Below are 20,024 nucleotides of genomic sequence, written 5' to 3' on the forward strand. Positions count from 1 at the left end.
TGTACACCTTTATATTCTAGAATTTCTGTAAATCTTCTTTATTATCTATGTAAATATAGTAGAATGAATCTCAAGGATGTTCATTAGATTTTTGGCAAAGTTGAAACCTCTCTTAAATGCTCTGGGGTGGAAGTTAACTTGATTCTTGAAGGAAGTTTCATGTCTTATCTGAAACTGTTTCAAGAAGACTTTGAGATAAACACATATTAAAAGGATAGCATTTCCTCTTTACTACCATGGGTCCCTGGATTTAAACATACATGTTCTTGTCTGAGCATGTATCCGCTATAAGAAGCAGAAGTTTTCTTTGATAAAGGGACCACTCTACAGGGATAACGTTGGTTCTGCCTGAGTGTGTAATCTGCGTAATGTGCACTTATGTCACTTTTTGGCAAAATTTTTTTTTTCTTTTGAGATAGGGAAAATCATTTGCAGCCCAGTTTATACATTTTGCTGCCTAATCTCTATGAAATATATAATTCACATAGGTAAATGCAGTTTTTGCATCAAGAATTGAATCTGAGTATTCTTTAGCAGATCTTCATTGAAGTCTTTTCCCTAACCTTTTCTGGTCATACAAATTCTATTTTATGCAGGTATGTGTGTTATGAGAAACCTTATCTCAGTGGAGTGTTTTGATATCTCATGACAGGATGTCCTGAAGTAATTCAGAATATTTGATTCAGGGTTTTTTCCCACACATTTATCTCTTCCCAAAGAAAGAAATATTGTCAGAATTTTTTTTTAGTCCACCTTTTTACTTATTTTCCCTTTAACTATGGTGTTTACATGTCTGTAATTAGAAATGGTATTGTCTATTTTTTCTATGGATATTGGAGAAGAATGCTAATTCTGATAGCTTTTCATTGCCTAGGTGGAGGAAGCTTGGCAAGCTTCCAAAAGTTGGTGGCCAGTGTTTAGTCCTGTAGTTGAGAGATGTGTTCCTCTTTGATGAAGGTAAAGCTGAGCTTTCTGGCGTTTGCATGGTTTCTCTCTTGCTGCTGTATGAAAATAAAGAAATGCATCTTACATATTTAATCACTGCTAAATTTTATTTTGGAATTTCTGCTTCTGGTGTTGGAGAAGCCTTTGTTTTTGTTCTTATGCCTAGTTTTTGCCTTCAGTTGTTACGATATTATTATCTAAGTTCTCTTTACTGTAGTATGGAGGTTTTGTCCAGACGTTTGCTCTTGGAAACGTGGAGGAAGGTAGAAAGGCATCTGTTTTTAACAATCACTGTCCATTATTGCATGTTATTCAAAGGGTCAAGTTCTATATAATTTTAATTTTTGATACTCTGTTTTAAATTGTCTTTTAGGTTTAGGTAAAAAAAAGCTTCGTATGTCTTCATACAGCAACGTAGTAACAGTCGATATTTAAAAAACTTAACAGCAGAAGTCATACTGTTTAAGGTTCTTATGTTCAGCAGTCAGGCAGTTATGTGAAACAGATGCTGACTGCATGGTATCCTTTTTGTTTGGTTGAAGCAGTATCTTTCCTCAAGATCGAAGACGGTGCTATTTTTTACTATGCTGGTTGCCTTCTGGTGCTGCTAATGCAGCCAGGTTTTGTTTCTTTATTTCTTTAGAGACTGTAAATTTTCAGGCCAAGTATGCAGAAAGCAGCCTTTCTTCTTTTGTCTCTTCCTGCTCTGATTATCTCTTCATCAGCCTTTAGGATGAGGGACATGGAGCAAAGTTTTTGCTGTGCTCTTTTTGCAGAAATTTTTCTTTGAAGTACATGATACTACACTATTTTAAAAAACCTGATTATTATTTCTGATTATTTTGTTTTAATTTTGTTTGTTTCCTAAGCCAGGCTGCCTTCCTACCAGAAAACAAGATTTTTATCCAATTTAATAAATGTTAAATGTTTTGTTTAAAAACATTGAATTTGATCTTGAATAAGTAAGAATATATATAGTTTTCCAATCAAGCATAGGCCTACTTGCATTACGTGAGAAGGAGGTCTTGCTTTACTTACTGACCAAGTTGAACTGTCCATTCTCTAAATTTCTATTTTGATATACCAATAATCCCTTCCTGCCCCCTGAGAAATTAACAAAAATTACCATTTTCTGTCAAAAAATTTAGTCCATAAAATAATGTGTGTAATTTACTGTGAAGATGTGCCATACCCTAGTCCACATTCTTTCAGAATGTGCTCTTACAGGATAACTGGAAATATCTCTCTATATTATGCAACTCAGCTGAGTAATGGTATAGAAAGAAATTACAGAATTGATGATTTCCTGTTGGGTGCAGCAATCTCTGGTTGGAACTAAGGATGAAATTGTGTATGATGAACATACAAGAGAGTGGAGAAAGACTGGAAAAATAAGGCAGATGATAACATTTGTTGTTTAGAAGGTTCTAACAGTGTTTTGCTGAAAGCTGAGGTTTATTCTCAAGACAGATGATGAAAGTGCAGAGGTAATAGGAAGTTTTTTCTTTGGTTCTAACAAATTCCTGCATGGAGACGCAGTGCCTGAAACTAGCATTTATTCAGTGTGTTTATTCAGTCATTTGCTGTTGTAATGCTGTCAAAACAGAATGCGAAATTGTGGTGTCTGTTGTGACGTAGATACTTTTTCAGGCCTAAATCAAGATTATAGGTCCATTCTGGAGGTCAACTGATAATTTACAGGTTTTTTTTTTTTTTTTTTTTTAGAATAAGTCTGTTATTGTAATTTAGTTTGCTATCTTGTAAATGCAGGCTTAGAAACTACTGGTGAGATGCCAAATACGGAGCCTGGTCAAATTTAAAAGAATGATTCTGGATGTGAACAGCTCCTTTTCTTCTTACCAAGTTTAAAAATACTAACAACACGTTACAGGGTTTAGTAACATTCTCTGGTTTATGTACTAAAATATATTGTCATATGTTTGTGTTCTGTTTTTGTAATCCACCCAAAGGCCTTTGTCACAAGCGTAGAAAATCAAGGGTTAGGGTTGTGTAGTCATCTTTAAAACTTCATTTAAGACAAAATGTGCTTAGCAAGAGCAGAGTGGTTAATATCAGGGATGCTTGAGATGAGAACTGTCCTCCCTACTGCTGTTCCTTCTTAAGCTGCATGACCAAAGTCATAAATTCACACTCTTAGGCCAGCTAAGTTAATTGTCTAGATGAGAGCCTGAGAACAAATAACTTCAAATAGGATTGCTTAAACAAAGCATGCGTATTTTGCCTTAATTTGGAAGTAAAGAGAAGAAGAAGAGAGAGTGGGAGGGGGAGTCACACTGTCAAGCAATCCAAGTTGAATGGAAAATATGAACCCCTGGAGAAAATGGCACAGTTGTCAGATAGCATCTGCCTTGTGAAAAACTGAGGGAGGAGGGAGAAAATGTTAGCTGTTAATTAGAACTTAAATTTTGAATAGCTATCATAGAATCATAGAATGGTTTGGGTTGGAAGACACCTTAAAGATCATCTAGTTCCATGCCCCCCATGATGGGCAGGGACACCCTCCACTAGACCACGTTGCCCAAAGCCCCATCCAGCCTGGCCTTGAACCCTTCCAGGGATGGGGCATCCACAGCTTCTTTGGGCAACCTGTTCCAGTGCCTCACCACCCTCACAGTGAAGAATTTCTTCCTAATATCTAATCTAAATCAACCCTCCTTCAGCTTAAACCCATTACCCCTTGTCCTGTCACTACACTCCCTGATAAACAGTCCCTCTCCAGCTTTCCTGTAGGCCCCTTTAGATACTGGAAGGCTGCAATTAGATCTCCCCAGAGCCTTCTCTTCTCCAGGCTGAACAACCCCAACTCTCTCAGCCTCATAGGAGAGGTGCTCCAGCCCTCTGAACATCTTTGTGGCCCTCCTCTGGACTTGCATCCAACAGCTCTATGTCCTTCTTATGTTGGGGCCCCCAGAGGTGGACGCAGTACTCCGGGTGGGGTCTCACAAGAGCAGAGTAGAGGGGCAGGATCACCTCCCTTGATCTGCTGGTCACATTTCTTTTGATCTCTCTCAGGACATGGTTGGCTTTCTGGGCTGCAAGCACACATTGACAATCATGTTGAGCTTCTCGTCCACCAACACCCCAAGTCCTTCTCTTCAGGGCTGCTCTCGATCCATTCTCTGCCAAGCCTGTACTTGTGCTTGAGATTACCCTGACCCACATGCAGGGCCTTGCACTTGGCCTTGTTGAACTTCATGCGGTTTGCTCAGGCCCACCTCCCTAGCCTGTCAAGGTCCCTCTGGATGGCATCCCTTCCCTCCAGCGTGTTGATTGTACCACACAGCTTGGTGTTATCAGCAAACTTGTTGAGGCTGCACTCAATCGCATTGTCCATGTCGCTGACAAAGATGTTAAACAGCTCCAGTCCCAGTACGGACCCCTGAGAAACACTACTCGTTGCTGGATTCCACTTGGACATGGAACTGTTGACTGCAACTCTTTGAGTATGACCATCCAGCCAATTCCTTATCCACTGAGTGGTCCATCCATCAAATCCTTGTCTCTCCAATTTAGAGACAAGGATGTCATGCGGGACAGTGTCAAATGCCTTGCACAAGTCCAGGTAGATGACATCACTTGCCCTTCCCTTATCCACCAACGCTGTAACCCCATCATAGAAGGCCACCACATTTGTCAGGCACGATTTGCCCTTAGTGAAGCCGTGTTGGCTGTCACCAATCACCTCCTTATTTTCCATGTGCCTGAGCATAGTCTCCAGGAGGGTCTGCTCCATGATCTTGACAGGCAAGGAGGTGAGACTGACTGGCCTGTAGTTCCCTGGGTCTTCCTTTTTTCCCTTTTTAAAAATGGGGGTTATGTTTCCCCTTTTCCAGTTGGTGGGAACTTCGCTGGACTGCCAGGACTTCTCGAATATGATGGAGAGTGGCCTGGCCACTTCATCCGCCAGTTCCCTCAAGACCCACGGATGCATCTCATCAGGTCCCATGGACATGTGCACCTTCAGGTTCCTTAGATATTCTTGAACCTGATCTTCTCCTACAGTGGGTGGTTCTGCATTCTCCCAGTCCCTCCCTTTGCCTTCTGCAACTTGAGTGGTGCGGCTCGAGCACTTGCTGGTGAAGACTGAGGCAAAAAAAGTCGTTGAGTACCTCAGGCTTCTCCATATCCCAGGTAACCAGGTCTCCTGTTTCCTTCCAGAGAGGAGCCATATTTTCCCTCATCTTCCTTTTATTGCTGACACACCTATAGAAACTTTTGCTTATGGGAAACTACACTCCGCTTTTGCTTTGTGCAGGCAGAGGGGATTACTGAACACCTTTCTAACAACATAACCTGGCAGAGGAGCTAAATTTCACGTAGTTAGTCATCAGCAAACTGATCCCACAAGTAAATGCCAGCCTAAATCATCTTCACAGAGATGAACTAACACAAAGCAATAAAATCTCCGTACTGTGTTTGACTAAGAGGCAGTTGACACCTCTACAAAACCTGGTTGTGGAGCGCATGCAATGCCATCTGCGACATAGGTGCGTCTAACAGTTCACAGAACATCTTAGCAGGTAAAGTTTTTAGATGACCCTGATGAGCTGTCCAAGCTATAAGTCGCAGAGAGACATTCAGCTTCCGAAAGCATTAAAGTTAGATCTGTTTGCTATCAATCATACTCAGCCTGCTGTTCAAATGGTTCCTAAGCTCAGACTCTGTCCCATAGTTTCCTCATTTCATAGATAAGAGAGATCGTTTACACCTCCTTAGGGATCTCATTAAGCTGAGTCCTGAGGAAGCTCTGATAAGGATTCAGCATTACTGATCTTTCCACTGTTCTTTGGAAATACTGTCCTTTTTCTACAATTAGCTTTTTAAAGTGTGAATAGACAACCTACTACCTATCCTATTCAAAACAAGTAGGAGCCATGCAGGCAATGCCTATCAAAGCTATGTACCATATGATAAACAAAATACAAAATTTCCTAGTTACATTTTTTTGTGAGGCAGGGACTGGTTGGTTTTGTTGATGGGATGTTTTGGAGAGAAAAGTTTTGTGTTTTGCTAAAAAGCCTCTGTCTTCTGTTGGACTTGCAACGCCATTTTCGTCAGGCTGGATCAAAGTTGGAGCATAGCAGCCCAGTTTAGCCTCAGAAATTATACCTATGTTTTATGAACTCCCCCCCAAACAACAACAAAAAGGTTTTGTTCTTGATTCTACAGAGAAGAGGCCTTGATTCTTTCAAAGGCTAAAATGGATTCAAACTTTTGTGAGCCAGTCAGCAGAAGAGCTAGAGAGAGAAATACACAGGTGTGTAAAGAAGGACAGTTTTCTTTATCTGCCTACTAGTCTTAAGTGCCATAGAGGAAGATGCATTTTGAGCTTTATTTGAGATTACCTGCACTGTTAGCAGAGGTGGACCGCGGCTCAGAGGAGGGTACATCTGAGCCTTGCAAGGTGCCGGCAGCAGTTGTCATCCTGTGGAGTTGTGCCGCTGGTTCTGAGATCCTGGCTGTTGCTGGGTCCTCCAGCAGAGGTGGAGGAAGGGCAGAGAAGGGGTAATGGGTAGAGGGGAAACTGGCAGACTATTTTCTTGTTGCCAACCATTCTCTGCTAGCCCTAGAGGACTTACTGTGTGTTTGTGCCTTTAAGGAAAAAAAAAAAAGAACAGAGGTGATTTTGAGAATGGCTATCATACATGAAGTGCATTTTAGTGTGGTGTGCCACCTGCTGCAAACTGTTAAAGCTTCAAACTTCAGACTTAAATAAACATTAGAGCGTGTTGCAGGGCACATGTTTTCTTATCTTTCTTTTGAAATAATCTGTAAGATTTTTTAATGAACTTTTAAAATTAACTTTATGTTCCTGACTACAACAGGATATTTTTGTTTCATGTTTTATTTTAAGATGGTAGTAAAATACACGCGCCCAAGTAGATCAAACTGACTTTCTGCAGGCAAGTGTGAATATGGTGTTTTTAAAACTTCCAAATGCTTGCAACCTAAATGTTGTCTAATAGTTTTAACTATCAGAGTAGGTGGAGATTCAAAGTTGGAGACTGCACCTAAGTTAGCTAATAGGGAAAATACTGAAGGCTTGACTTCCAGATTAGTCTCACTGGGGAAGCCTGGAAGGCAGACAAGAGATAACGGAGATGGTTTCTGTAAACTTCAGTTTGATAAGAAAAGTAAAAGTAAGCACAATAAACTTATGCGTATTTCTGATTTTTTTAATATATTGAAAATAAATTCAAACCTCAACATACTTTTTTTCTTTTATGCTGTTTTTTCAGTTTGTTGTTGAATCGCTGCAGTGAATATAGCTGATCTAGCAGTTTCAAAATGTTCCTCTTTCAGGAAAAAAACCCTGCCAATTTCCTGCTGCCATGCTTTGTGTATGATTGCAGGAGTGCACTGCCTGAAAGGCTAGAGAAAGCAGGCTGTGATCACTCAGTCTTAAACCCTAGGAAACAAAAGTCCTGGGACTTTTGAACCTTGAGGAGGGTTTTGGTTTAGCATCTGTATTGCCACTTAGCAAAATAGCCATCAAATGGTGACTGACATTCCATCCGCGGGAAACTTCTCTATCATCTGTGTGTGGATGTGTCTGTGGAGAAATTGCATGTACGTACAAGCAGGTATCTTGTAAAGGATTTATAACTTTATTTGTAATAGAAAGGAGCTAGCTATTGAAAAATCGCTAGTGTTAAAAAAACCAAAAGATAAATCTCTATGCTGTATTTTTTCACCATGAGACCTAAACAGGTCTCTTAAAAATGTGTTAAGATTTCTAAGATTTCAGACATCTTCCTGATTACCTAACAAAACATGTCAGTTTTCCTTGTGAGGAAATGATGGAAAGTGAAGTTATAAACCCTACATAGATTTAGAAAGCTATTTCAAAATTCTTTTCATAAGGTTTCCTTAGGGTGAAGGTTAGGGTGTATTTAAAGATTTTGTAAGAATGGACAAGAGATTTCTTTTTCCGTTACTTTCCCTTCTGTCTTACTGCCCCAACCATGGGGCCAGTCTTTCATGCAAAAAGATTTTGTGGCGCCGTTGACATATTCCTTGGCTTTTTTTCACCTTTTTGCTAATCAGAAACAGTCTGTTTACTGTCAGTAGAGGAATTATCTGTATAATTCTTTAATTAACTATAAAACATTCAAAATGGGTAGGTGTCTTTATTTCAGGTGAGTGGTTGTTATATTTGAAGTGGTAGAAAAATTGGTTGCAGCTTGCATTCTTTCATGGCCCCAAGTTAACTATTTTTGGTGGGAAGGAAAAACAGTTCTTCCCTGGATTTGAGGCTGTAACTTCTCCGGAGCTGTGATGTATTTTGAGGTGAAGAGCTTTCATGCACAGAATAGACTATCTTGAAGCAAGAGCTGTGTGACATTCATTGTGCTCTCGATGAAGACTTGCTGCAAGTTTGACAAGTAAAAATTTGACACCTTTAAATTGCTTTCAGTGAATTTTTTCTCTAATGCTATGTTCTGTTAACCTTAGAGTGCTGAAAAGGAGGGAATTTAGGGTAGCCTTAAACTGCTGTGAATGATGATATAGACAGAGGTATTCATAGTTGAAAGGAACATTTGCAGTTCTGCATTTTGCATGATATTTACAGGAGTGCATAATTGTGCAACCTGATTTGGATGTGTATTAAACTGCATCTAACTCTCAAACTCTTCCTGCTCGCTTCCAAGGGGCATTTGAGAGGGTACTATTGGCACTGATATAAATGGTGTTAATATAGACACACTATACCCTTGGCTGATACTAAAAAACAATTTATTTATTCAATATTTTAAAAAAATTACAGAATTTTGAACAGTTAGTTGAATAAACCTGCCCTGTAGTAATGCTGAATGATTGGCGTTTTTAATTACAGCACCCTGTCATTGCTCTGTAAGGACGGGTTTTTTTTTTTCCTTTTATAAAGTAATTCAAGCTTATGTTTGACTGAATGCTATCTTTTCTAATAAGTAGTGTGATTGTGTTGTAATGTGGTGGGGTTTTTTTCCCCCAATTCATATGTAAATAGGGTGTTTTAGTCACATCACAGTACTCAACCCACTCCTGTGGTTTCATTGCTGAGGGCAACAAATCATAGCCTAGACATGAGTGGTGGCTCTCACCACAAGCTCTTGCCTGTGTCTTAGGAAAATACTACACTGAATGTCACATTTTAGTGAACTTTTTCCTAGGTCTAATGTGAATTGTTGTTATATTTTTCTGATGTTTTGGAGATTTTTACCTGAGTTACTTCTCTTTCTTTTTTTTTTTAATTTTAGTTTAGGTATAAAGTAGTTGAAGAAACAGCCATGTACCTGTGAATCTGTTAGAGAAACCTATTAGATTTGACTGACAAACCTAAATGCTTATTTCCTGTGTTACTATTGTTTGATAGGACATTTTGGGTACCAGTTAAGTTTCTGGTTTTACCTCAGCGGTCCCTGAGAGCCTGAGGATGTTTAATGGGTGCGCATTACATTCTGGATTGCCAAAGAACTCAGACTTTGAATTTCCCTGTCTTAGAAACTTTTGGAATAGATGAAAAGATAAATTCATAGGAAAGTCTGTGCTAAACTGCACTTTTAAAAACAATTGCTTGCTCTGTAAGACTGAATTGCTTGCTCTATAAGACTACTGTAAAGTATGATAGCTGGATCACTATTCAAAGGGCAGCACTTTCTGCCCAGGATAACTCCACAACATACTACCTAATGCTCTGGAGAAGGAAGCTCAGAGCAGGTTATGCTCCATGGATATGAAGGACTACTAGGCTTTAGTGGTGTTTCTTTTGGGACAGTTGATGTGGAGAAATAAAGTTGAGCAGCTGAAGAATCTGAACCAAAAAGACAGCACTATAAGGTCAACAAATCGTCATACTGCTTTTCTGGCTCCAGTGTCCCATGTAGGGATCCATGAGCTACTTTCTTCCATGTTCCTGGATACAAGAGGTGAAATGCTCTGCAGTTCACTACACAATTTTTCTCTTTAGAAATGGTAGAGCTGTAAAGATAAGACTCAAGGTCTGGCAGCGATATGTGATTGAAATGTAGCTGACTGAAGCTTAGAGTAAATAAGACAGATGTTATGTTGCTAGGGAAAAAAGGACCTTCAAAGAACGGATCATGGTGTTGGCCTTTCACTGGAAATGGTTCTCTACGAGTTTTTAAAGTAATGTGATACTTCAGATGCCTGCAACACTGCTCTATGTGGCTACGTAAATAGTGTCCCTCTGGCTCTACTTGGTTCCGACACGGGCAGCTGTTTGGAAGGACTGGGACAGCTAACAGATGCTATGAAATTCTTCACAAGTAAAATTGGTAGATATTCCAGTGGTAGAGAAACATAGAATTAGTTTTCAGTGCAATCCCTCTTCTGTATAAGTAAGGTTGATCTTCAGACGTTGATGATAAAATAAATGAAACACCTGTCCTATTTGTACATTGTTACTTTGAATTTGCTTAAATTAATAGAGAAACTAAGCAGGTTCTTGACTAAATCCCATGACCATTTACCTTTAAGTAATCAACTCTTTAGATCTCTTGCAGAAAAAAACCTCAGGTATGACTTCAATATTCTCTGCAGGAAAAAGCATGTGTTCAGAACATTCATTAGCCACCTAAATTGTGCTAGGTGCAGAGTACAGAAACAGAGTGCTTCAGGTTCCAGTGTGACTGGTACAGAGAACAGAGTAACTCCATGGGGTGAGAATTGAATATTCTGAGTTGGATGCCTAAAGCATATGGTGTAAATTCCTTTTTAGATATTTATTTCTTCACCTTTGTTTAGTGACTGTCTTTTGTGTTGCACAATGTATAAATTAAGTGAATATTTTAAGTATATCAATATAATAGTAATTATGTTGTGTTAAATTCTCATTTTGTGCCTACATCTTGCTCAGAACTTTTTTGTAGTTTCATTTCACTAAAAAATGGAGTTTTATTATCAGCAGCACTTGATATCTTTGTCTACATTACAGTTCCCTTCTCTCTGTCTCAAAGTAAGAAAAGTGTCTGTAAAGGATACCTTCAGCACATTTCTGCAAATCACTGTCTTGCAGACATGTCAAGTTTTCTACTAGAGTATTGCTGCTGCTATTCACTTTTTAGTGTTAGTCCCCATGAGTGTAGTGCCAGATCCAGACATACAAAGAATGGCCCATATCCAAATCATAGTTTAGATAGTTTGACAGCTGTCAAGTACAGTTTTTTTTTCCTACCTCAATGTTACAACATACGCTACTCTCCAGGGGAGACAAAAGCTTTCTGTAGATAACCTTATTGCTTGGCTTCTGTTGAGATCGCTGAGCACTGCTGAACTGTATCCTAAAAATTACTGTGGCACATAAGCCTGTACAGTCACTCGTGTCTACTATTGGGGTCTTCTAGAATCCTTAGTGTGGTTGACAGAACAAAAGTAGTGGAAATGAATGCCTTTGCATGTTGTCACCATAGCTCCTCGTTCACTCTTCAGCTCACTATTGTATCACCATTCTCCTCATAAAGTGTCTAATTACTTTAATAGGCTTTCCTGACACCTTTTTTCCCCAATTATGAAGTGTTTGCCTGATGGTTTGGAGGTGAACTGAAAGACCTTATCATGCTCAGAAATGAACAATTGCCATGACGGAAGCTACAGGTTCTTGGTACAGAAGCAAGGAGCTGCAGGGTTAAGTAAAAACAAAAAAAGGCAAAAGTTTAGATATTAGTACCAAGATATTTCAGTGAGAAGGTATAAGATTAGACTATGTGGCACTGGAAGCATGGTAGTTCTGCCAGTACTCATTAATGGCGCAGAAACTTTCAGTGATGAAAACTGCATTGAGTCAAATTCCTTCCTTACTTAAACAATGTTAATTTAATGTTTGTGTGTGTGTTGGATTTACAGTTGCTTTTTTCCTTTTTATTCTTTCAATTATGGTTATTGAGCAGAGAAAATTCAGTCCATTGCTTTGATCTAAGTAGAAGGGTCATTTTCAGATACAATTGTTAAATCTGTTTAAATGTTCTTGTTTTAATTAATTCTTATTATTGTTTTGAAAGGGGCTGACAATATCAGGAAATACTGGAGTCGTTACTACCAAGGATCCCAAGGGGTAATATTTGTATTAGACAGTGCCTCCTCTGAAGATGATCTAGAAACTGCTAGGAATGAACTGCATTCTGCTCTCCAGCACCCACAGTTATGTACTTTGCCGTTTTTAATACTGGCCAATCATCAAGACAAGCCAGCAGCTCGCTCCGTACAAGAGGTATGTTAACACGGCAGCATCTTGCCTCTTTGTATTTATTATCTGCACAGCACTGACCCGGTATTACTTATTACCCTGACATCCTAGTTAAAGACTGGCCTCAGTTACTCTTCCCTGTAAGTATACAGACCAAGAATAGTCCCAGCCCCTAAGAACTTAGTTCAATGCACTCTCTACAGGCTTAGTTGTTCTGGAAAACAGACAAGTAATACTTGGATACAAAATGTTCTCCTGCTTTCACCATATCTTGCTTAAGGGAGAAAAGATGTTTTTAAACAATTCTTATCTAAAGCTGCTGGGACCGTGATTTTTTTGTTTAGCTTGTTTTTTTATTTGCTGTTTAATCTTGCACTACCCCATTACTCCATTCTTTGCAACTGCTTAAAGCAATAGATTGCAGCCATAGGTTGTCTTTTATGTAAAAGCATTTTTTCTGAACTGTGATGTACTGGTGTGAGGGCAGAGTTGCAATTCCTGTTCTGAAGTCCTTAACTTGTTCTGATTTTCTTCTTTTAAGGAGTATTGTCTTTGTCTAATTTGCAGCTATCACATAGTAAATTATATAATTGTTCTATTCGTTGTACCTTTTGCTTTTACATTTCTGAAAAACTCATCTTACCTACATTCCTATCATGTCCCATACCTTTGAGGAAATGCTGAACATTATCAATTCTTCATGAGAAGCTCTGCTTACATTTCTGAAGTTGTAGGAAGACGTTAAAATTTGCTTGTGACATTCTGTTCATAAATGTCATTTAAAGGACTCTTCCTATTAAAGATTGCATGTGAAATCTCCTGTTTGTTCTGTGAGTGGTGTTTTTATTACAGCAGAGTGAAAACTCTTTCAGCACCTTACTGTGTTGCTGCTTTGCATTTAAACTTGTTGCTTTCTTAGATGCACTTCTTTGTCTAAAGCACAATCTTTCTGAAGAATGCCAGTTCAATTAATTGCAAAACCTACTGGCCTGTAGAATAACTGCTATTTATACAGTATAGTTGTATGTACTTTCTGTACTGGTATCTATGCCTCCTTTCTTAGCCAAAAAAACCCGAAACCAAACCCAGGATAAAAAGTTAAGCTTATTATGTGTTAAGAAGGAGAAGTGTAAATGTGACTGTAGTGATGTTTTTAATTTGAGAGGAAGGGAATAAGTAAGAACCGTGTAAGCTACACTGTAAAATGTTTTATTAAATTGTTGATCCTTTCCTCCAAGAATCTGTGCTTAGGGGAAAAAAAAAAGGAATTTGTATTTAGTATATCAAGTTACATAAAGAGGTAAACTGAAATGATGCAGGCATGTAATCTACAAGTTCTAGGTCTTGTTCATCTAAAAACAGATTTCGGAAGAAGTAGTTGATATTTAAAGGAAACGTAATATGCATTTTTTTAATATCAGTTTATTAATTTCTTCTAGTTTATTGTGCAAGGTAAAAGCAAAGCTTGTATTCCTAAACCTTCCACTTAAAAAATGACAATATCCTGAGACACAACTGTTTTCATTTTATTCATCCAAATATACCCAAGGTGTTTTGATTTTTATTTTTTTCATAGAGCAATATAGATTACAATTTCAATCAGTAGAAATGCTTTTTTCACATGATTTAAGTACTTTTTATTTTACTACTTTTTCCCCTTTTAAAGTGGCTAAATTTGGTTTCAAGTTAATTGAGGATTTTGATTATAAATATAATTTAAGAAATGTTCTTGTCTGTTTCATAAGAATAGTGAATACAATGCCAATTAGTTTGTTTTACAACAAATTATGCATGTAACTCTCCATTTTGCAGTTGAGCCCGTGTGGATAGACTTTTGGGCCTGAACTGGATCTTTTTGTATACTTATAGTTAGCTTTTCTTCTCTTTTATTGGCAGTACCCTCATTTTTTCCTCATCTATCATTACCAATTGCTTGATATGTCAGTAGAGGAGTAGATCTTTATATGCTTACAATAGTATTTAAATATTTTTCTAGTGCATGCTCTTTTACAGAAAACTTTCAGTCTGTTATAGCAAACAAGTCTTGATTGCTACTTTGTATGAAATGCTGAATACAAGAATTTTGTTAATTGTGCACAGCTTATGCATATTTTCTGAAAAAAACCCACCCTCTGTCAAGGGCTCGGTGTATGTCTTTGAAATTCTTTCCTTAGAATACTGGAAAATGAAATTACCACAAAAAAAAAAAAAAAAAAAAAGGAGAATGTCACAAGGTTGTTACTTTGTCCCTGAAAAAATGATGTCCTGTGATGTGATTGCTGTATATGCAAAGTGGGAGCTTTATTCGGTCAACTTTGCCTATGTTAAAATGAAAATTTCTTGCTTTCCTAAAGGTTTTGCTGTCTTCTTGTCCTCACTATTGAGATGTGAAATGAAAGTAAAATGCTGAGTCATAAGACCATTCCTTATTTCAAAAAGAGCATATTTAAGGATTTAACAAAAATAATGTGTTGAGCATTGAGAGTTTTATTAGATGTTTTTGCAGAACTAAGTCAATTAATTGTAGGTATTTTCTTGCTTTTTTATGTGTCAGATGAATCACAGTCAAAATTTAGAAGTATGTATTTTAGGCAACAAATTGCCTTTTTTTAATAGATATGAAAAGACCCCTTGAAGTATAATTAAAGAAAATGTATGGGCTGAGAGGTATGTAATAGGAATTGTAGAAAAATACTTATCTATAACAAAAAGCCTTCACAAAACTGTGTAAGTGCCAAGCAGTTTCTGCAACAGATGTTATATTTATTGTTGGGAAGTGCAGTTGTTTCAGTTTTTCATAATTTTATATTTTATTTTAATGTGTTTTCTCCATGCATTGCTTAGGTAGAAATGATATTGTAGAAACTGCATGCCATAAGTATTAAACAATGTCATGAATAGTTCAATTCAAAACTATAAGGGATATTTGTAAGAATATCCAAATAACTTGTTTAATTTATGAAATGTAGTTTAACCTAATTTATTTTGCAGGCATGATTGGAGAATATACTTCATATTATTGAAATGATCTTGAAAAATTACAGGAGAAGCTAAGTTGAAATACTAATCAGTAAATATAGTCCTTTTTTCCTGTGTTCAGTTGCTAGTTGGCAGTTTCCTAGCATGGTTTTTTGGGTTTTGTTTTAAATTAAATCAAGAAAGTAAATTTGACATTTCATTCTAGAATCTATAAATGAAGATGTAGTTTTAAATATTGTGCCTCTTATTTCACTTCTATGGTGTTTATTCCACCTTCCTATGTCAAAGATATTTGTACGTTCCTTTGTTGTTCCTGTGACAGTAACACATATTTAAGTGTTTGCAAATAACTGCTAAGTGATTTCAACTGAGCCATGCTGAAATAAAGACTGAGTATATTAACCAGGCTGTAAACCCCAGACAATTGTGTTTGAGTCAATAGGAATGCTGCAAATTAACCTTATTTTAGATTAAAATAGCAATAATTAAGAATTAATCATATGCAAGTCAATTCTGACTGCCATTTTGGAAACCTCCTGAATTAGTAAATAAAAATAGTTACAAGTGAAAAATAAATTTAGTTACTCAGCAGATAGGAAGATGATGGCATATCAGTTTGGCCACTGTTTCCAAAATACGGGGTGCAATTCTAAAACAATGTACCTAATTATATATTTTTTTAATAAATATCTTGCTGATGGAGTGTGCTTTTGGTTTTCTATCACAAAAATGCTTTTGATTATAACAAGTGGTTTTGATTAGTCCGATTTCTGTTAGAGGCTTAAAATACTACAGGAGATTTATGGTGATAAAAGCACTGTAAATTGTTTTGCAAGGGAACAGCAGCATTACTATGATTACCAACTTGTTGATTTTTATTTTGGAATGTATGCTACCTTGTGTAGTAATATTGGAAGCTGGATATTGCAGTGGATTCCTGTGATTTGAACCAGTATGTAAACTGACAGCCACTTTCCTCCCAGATCAGAGCAGTATTTAGGAGTCACAGATAGGATGTGTTGGAAGTTGTCCGTAGCTACTGTATTTTAGGAACAACAGGCTATTCTGAGCAAACACTTGTCTGAATCTATTGAGGACTTCTGAAAACCATGTAGGACTGGCCAAAGGAGAAACCCAGTTGAACAATGAAGCTTTGCCAGTTCCATGGTGAAGCAGCTACATGTTTGGCAGTGTGTTAGTTTTGGGGATTTTCTTTGGGTTTTATTTTTAAGGCTGTTTTCAAGATTGCAGTTGGACTAGATGATCATTGTGGGTCCTTTCCAACTGAACTGCTCTATTCAAAGATCATATAGGTGAAGACATTCATAGAGTATGGCCTTTTGGTGGGGGTTCTTTTAGTTATCTTTCAATTAATTAATATATTTCTTTCATATAGATATAAAATATATTTAGATACAAATATATATAAATATATTTATAAATATATATAAGTTACTGACCACTAGTACCAGGGGAAAGCACTGAAGATATGTTCTAAATTCCTGTTTTAAAAAATGCTCAAACTTTAAAATACAGACTTACTAGTCTTCTCAGTCTAAGATTATATTATATTATCTTTTAAATATTTTTGCCAGGAAAAAAAAAAGGTGAAAAGGTTATGTAGTGTGCTGTCCACAAGTGCTTTTTTTATTCTTGCATACAAGGTCTTACTTTAAAGCTGTGGTATTAATGGGCGTGTGAAACTCTTTCCCATTTTCCTTTTTTCTTCAATAGAGCAAATTAAAAATACCTTTGAATTACAAACAATATTTTCAAAAGCAAGTGTGAAAGGTTGATCCCATGTTTACATAGATTGTGATGTATTTATCTATTTGAGAATATTTTAAAGCATTTGGGTTTTGAATCGTGCACAATGTTTAATTTGATTTTCTGCTAGCAGAAAAGTGGAGGGTGACGCGCCTTGTGAAAAGAGCCACCTTAGGGATGTGAGGACTAATATCTGTTACTCTGCCAGTTTCTTCTCTGTTGTTTATGTCTGGAAATAATTTTGTAGATAAACAATGTCTTCTTGATGCCTTAAGTGTCTTAAAGCTAAATAACCATTGCAAGAGAATGTCCAGGTTTGTCAGCATCTGTGGAGGCTCTTAGTGGTGCCGGGGAGCTGGAGCAGTCTGGAAGCGGCACTTTCTGGGGCTGCTGGTGCTTTATGGTCTGAGTTGGCTGCATATGACAGGCTTAATTGCAGGATGAAACTACTTCTTTTTATTTTGGCGTCTTCGTACTATTTTGCCATAGTTCACACCTTTTGTAGTTTCTGCTAGTTAGGGGGAAAGGATTTCTTTCTGGAAACCCTTTTAACATACTAGTTATAGACACCATTATTAACAATCCGAAAAACTGTGTTAAACAGTGGAGTGTGCGGAGGTTTAGCTTCAGAGAGTATGCAGTATCTCAGCTAATGGTTTTGAGCAGATAATACCTCCAGCAGCAGGTACTACAAAAACATAGCCCGACACCGAGAATGAAAATAGAAGCACGCTCTGCAATCTGTCCCGTCCTCACCCTGGTCAAGCCTCTCAAATTAGTTCACCTATCTGAATTCTTAAAGACCAGCTGTTGCAAATCTGTGTACTTTATGACAGGGACATCCAAGTTAAATCGGGGGCAGATTTTTGGTTCCTCAAGAAACTGTTTCTGAAATGATTTATCTTCAGATTACTGCAGCAAATAGCCAAAATATGGATTCCTACCCTGTTTTGAGATCATAATGACCTTAATATTTGCAATCCCCTACTGCAAATACTTCTTCTCGTCCAAGGTGTATCCCCTGATATTTGAAGATTGTTTTGGAGCTGGACTCTGCTGTTTTGAGTATTGGCTGCTTCCTTCACAACTGTGGCCTTTGCAGGAACAGAGGAGTTATTTGTCAGACTTCAGTTATGAACACATTTGGAGGAAAGAGGGACATTATTAAGCTGATGTTTAGGAAAAATTAGTTTTGCCATGTTTAGAACAATGCAGAAGTAACTCCTATTTACATGTGTCATAGGAACTCCCGTTCTGATTAAAGAATTTCTTCAGACCTGTTAGGAAGATGATTTAGATATAAAAAGATCCTAAAATACGAGAATGTAAATACAATACAATATGAAAAGATAAACAATTTAAATAGAAATAGGTCTACATCCTAGCTAGATGTGAACAGCAAAACAATTTCATACAATTGCAAGACTGTGTTCAATGTAAATATTTAGCAGGTACTGTTTGCTTTAACCATTGCGTAGTTAGAATCATCATACTAATAGCAAGTTGGGCAGTAAACATTTATTACTGCAAAATGCAAGTGACCATATAAAGAAATTAAAATGAGAAACTGAAGATCTTGGAAGAAGCAGGATTTGTCTGTTCTCTTTGAGTCACTGGCATGGGAGGAGATAATGGTGAGCAAAGAAGAAATTAAGATGATCTGAAGAGGAGTTGTAAACTCTTTTTAAGGATTTGTAAATAAATCTATCTAGAATGGCTCTACCTTTTGTGAAAAGCCCTTTATAAAAAGAATGCAAACACTAGGCATACTTTTTCTTTACATGGATTTCTGTTTCAATTATGCTTTACAATAAACAAAGCCATGGCAGATAAAACCCCCAATATATTTTCATTAGATCAAAAGATGAATTGGAATTGTTGATAATTTTTAGGGCAATAATGCAGCTTACAAATAACTGTGTTGTACCAATGCACGTGGCCCATTTAACAACAAAAAAAAAATCTCTGAATAGTAAATTCCTAGTCCTGCTCTTGACAAAGAAATAAGTCTGCAGGGAACTGAGTTGAAAGAGTGCCCCTAGAAACTCTGAATTGGAATGACCCTCCTGAAGATGCAGACAAAAATGCTTGAACACACCTGTGAATGTACACATATTGCACAATGTACAGGGAGCTGAAGAACAGAGTAGAGAAGCTAAGACACAGGAATGGAAGTACATACTGTCTGCATACACCAGTTTCACGACATCAAACTGTCCTTAGAGAAGCAAATCTCGAATAGCCTTTGCAGATAATGGTGCCAAATTCAGGGCTGGAAAAAATGCTGAATGTTTTGGATTATTGCTGTGTATAGTTTCAACATCAGTAACTTGATTTTTAAAGCACTTTTTCTGTCTGCAAGTGGTTGGTTTATATTTTTAAATATATATATATATATGGATAGGTGTACTTGGAGTGTTTGAGGGTTTTTTTATCAGCAGTATTGGCTTGCCTGCTGGCCTCTTTGCCTATTCTGTCCTTCAGGTGTGACAATCTGACTATTTGTGTGACCATGTGGTGAAGTGGTTTGGGCATAAAATTACTAAACTCCTCCCCTCCTTCCTCCTGGTCTTATTTTTGAACAGCCTCAGCTCGCAAGAAAATTGGGTAAGTTTGTGTACAAGTACAAACAAGAGGTGGGAGGCAGGTGAGAGTGGAAGTGGTACTGGTGCAGAAAAACAGTGGCATGGAACTCTAGAACCCAGTGAGACTTGGACCTTTCTCCCTGCCACCTTTCTCACTCACCTTGTTTTGCTTATCCCACTGTGGTGAACCTCATTAGAGGAAGGTTATACAGGAAATTCTGGAAAATAATTTTTCCCTATTACTTAACAATGAAGGAGTAGGTGTGCACGTACTTTTACTGGGGTTGAGTGAGAGGTATGAAAGAAACATTTATTTTCACTATGTGCTTTGAAAAATAAACATCCTCCTTGTCTTTGTAGCCAAGGAAGAAAAAAAGAAAATGTCCTTCAAAGAGGAGGAGTTGGTTGCACTTGTAGAACTAAACATAGTGACTGTGAAGGTGGAGCATAGTCTGTATAAATAAAAAGCAAAGTGATTAGAGAAATTTTCAAATGCTTTCAGATACAAAAATCTGTATTCATCTTTTAGTAAATGTTTTTCA

The 20,024-nt window shown here is 37.4% G+C and overlaps 1 protein-coding gene across 4 annotated transcripts in view; it reads left to right on the plus strand.

Annotated features, from left to right (window-relative positions):
* ARL15 (ARF like GTPase 15) overlaps window positions 1–20,024 on the plus strand; it is a 235,624-nt gene that overhangs the window by 85,660 nt on the left and 129,940 nt on the right. For all 4 annotated transcript variants that reach the window (XM_075741068.1, XM_075741066.1, XM_075741070.1 and 1 more), the window contains one exon: window positions 11,967–12,175. In XM_075741068.1, the coding sequence (XP_075597183.1) occupies window positions 11,967–12,175 (209 nt within the window). The remainder of the gene's footprint in view (window positions 1–11,966; window positions 12,176–20,024) is intronic.

Source organism: Balearica regulorum, chromosome Z, assembly GCF_011004875.1.
Source record: "Balearica regulorum gibbericeps isolate bBalReg1 chromosome Z, bBalReg1.pri, whole genome shotgun sequence".
In the NCBI taxonomy this organism is placed as follows: domain Eukaryota; kingdom Metazoa; phylum Chordata; class Aves; order Gruiformes; family Gruidae; genus Balearica; species Balearica regulorum.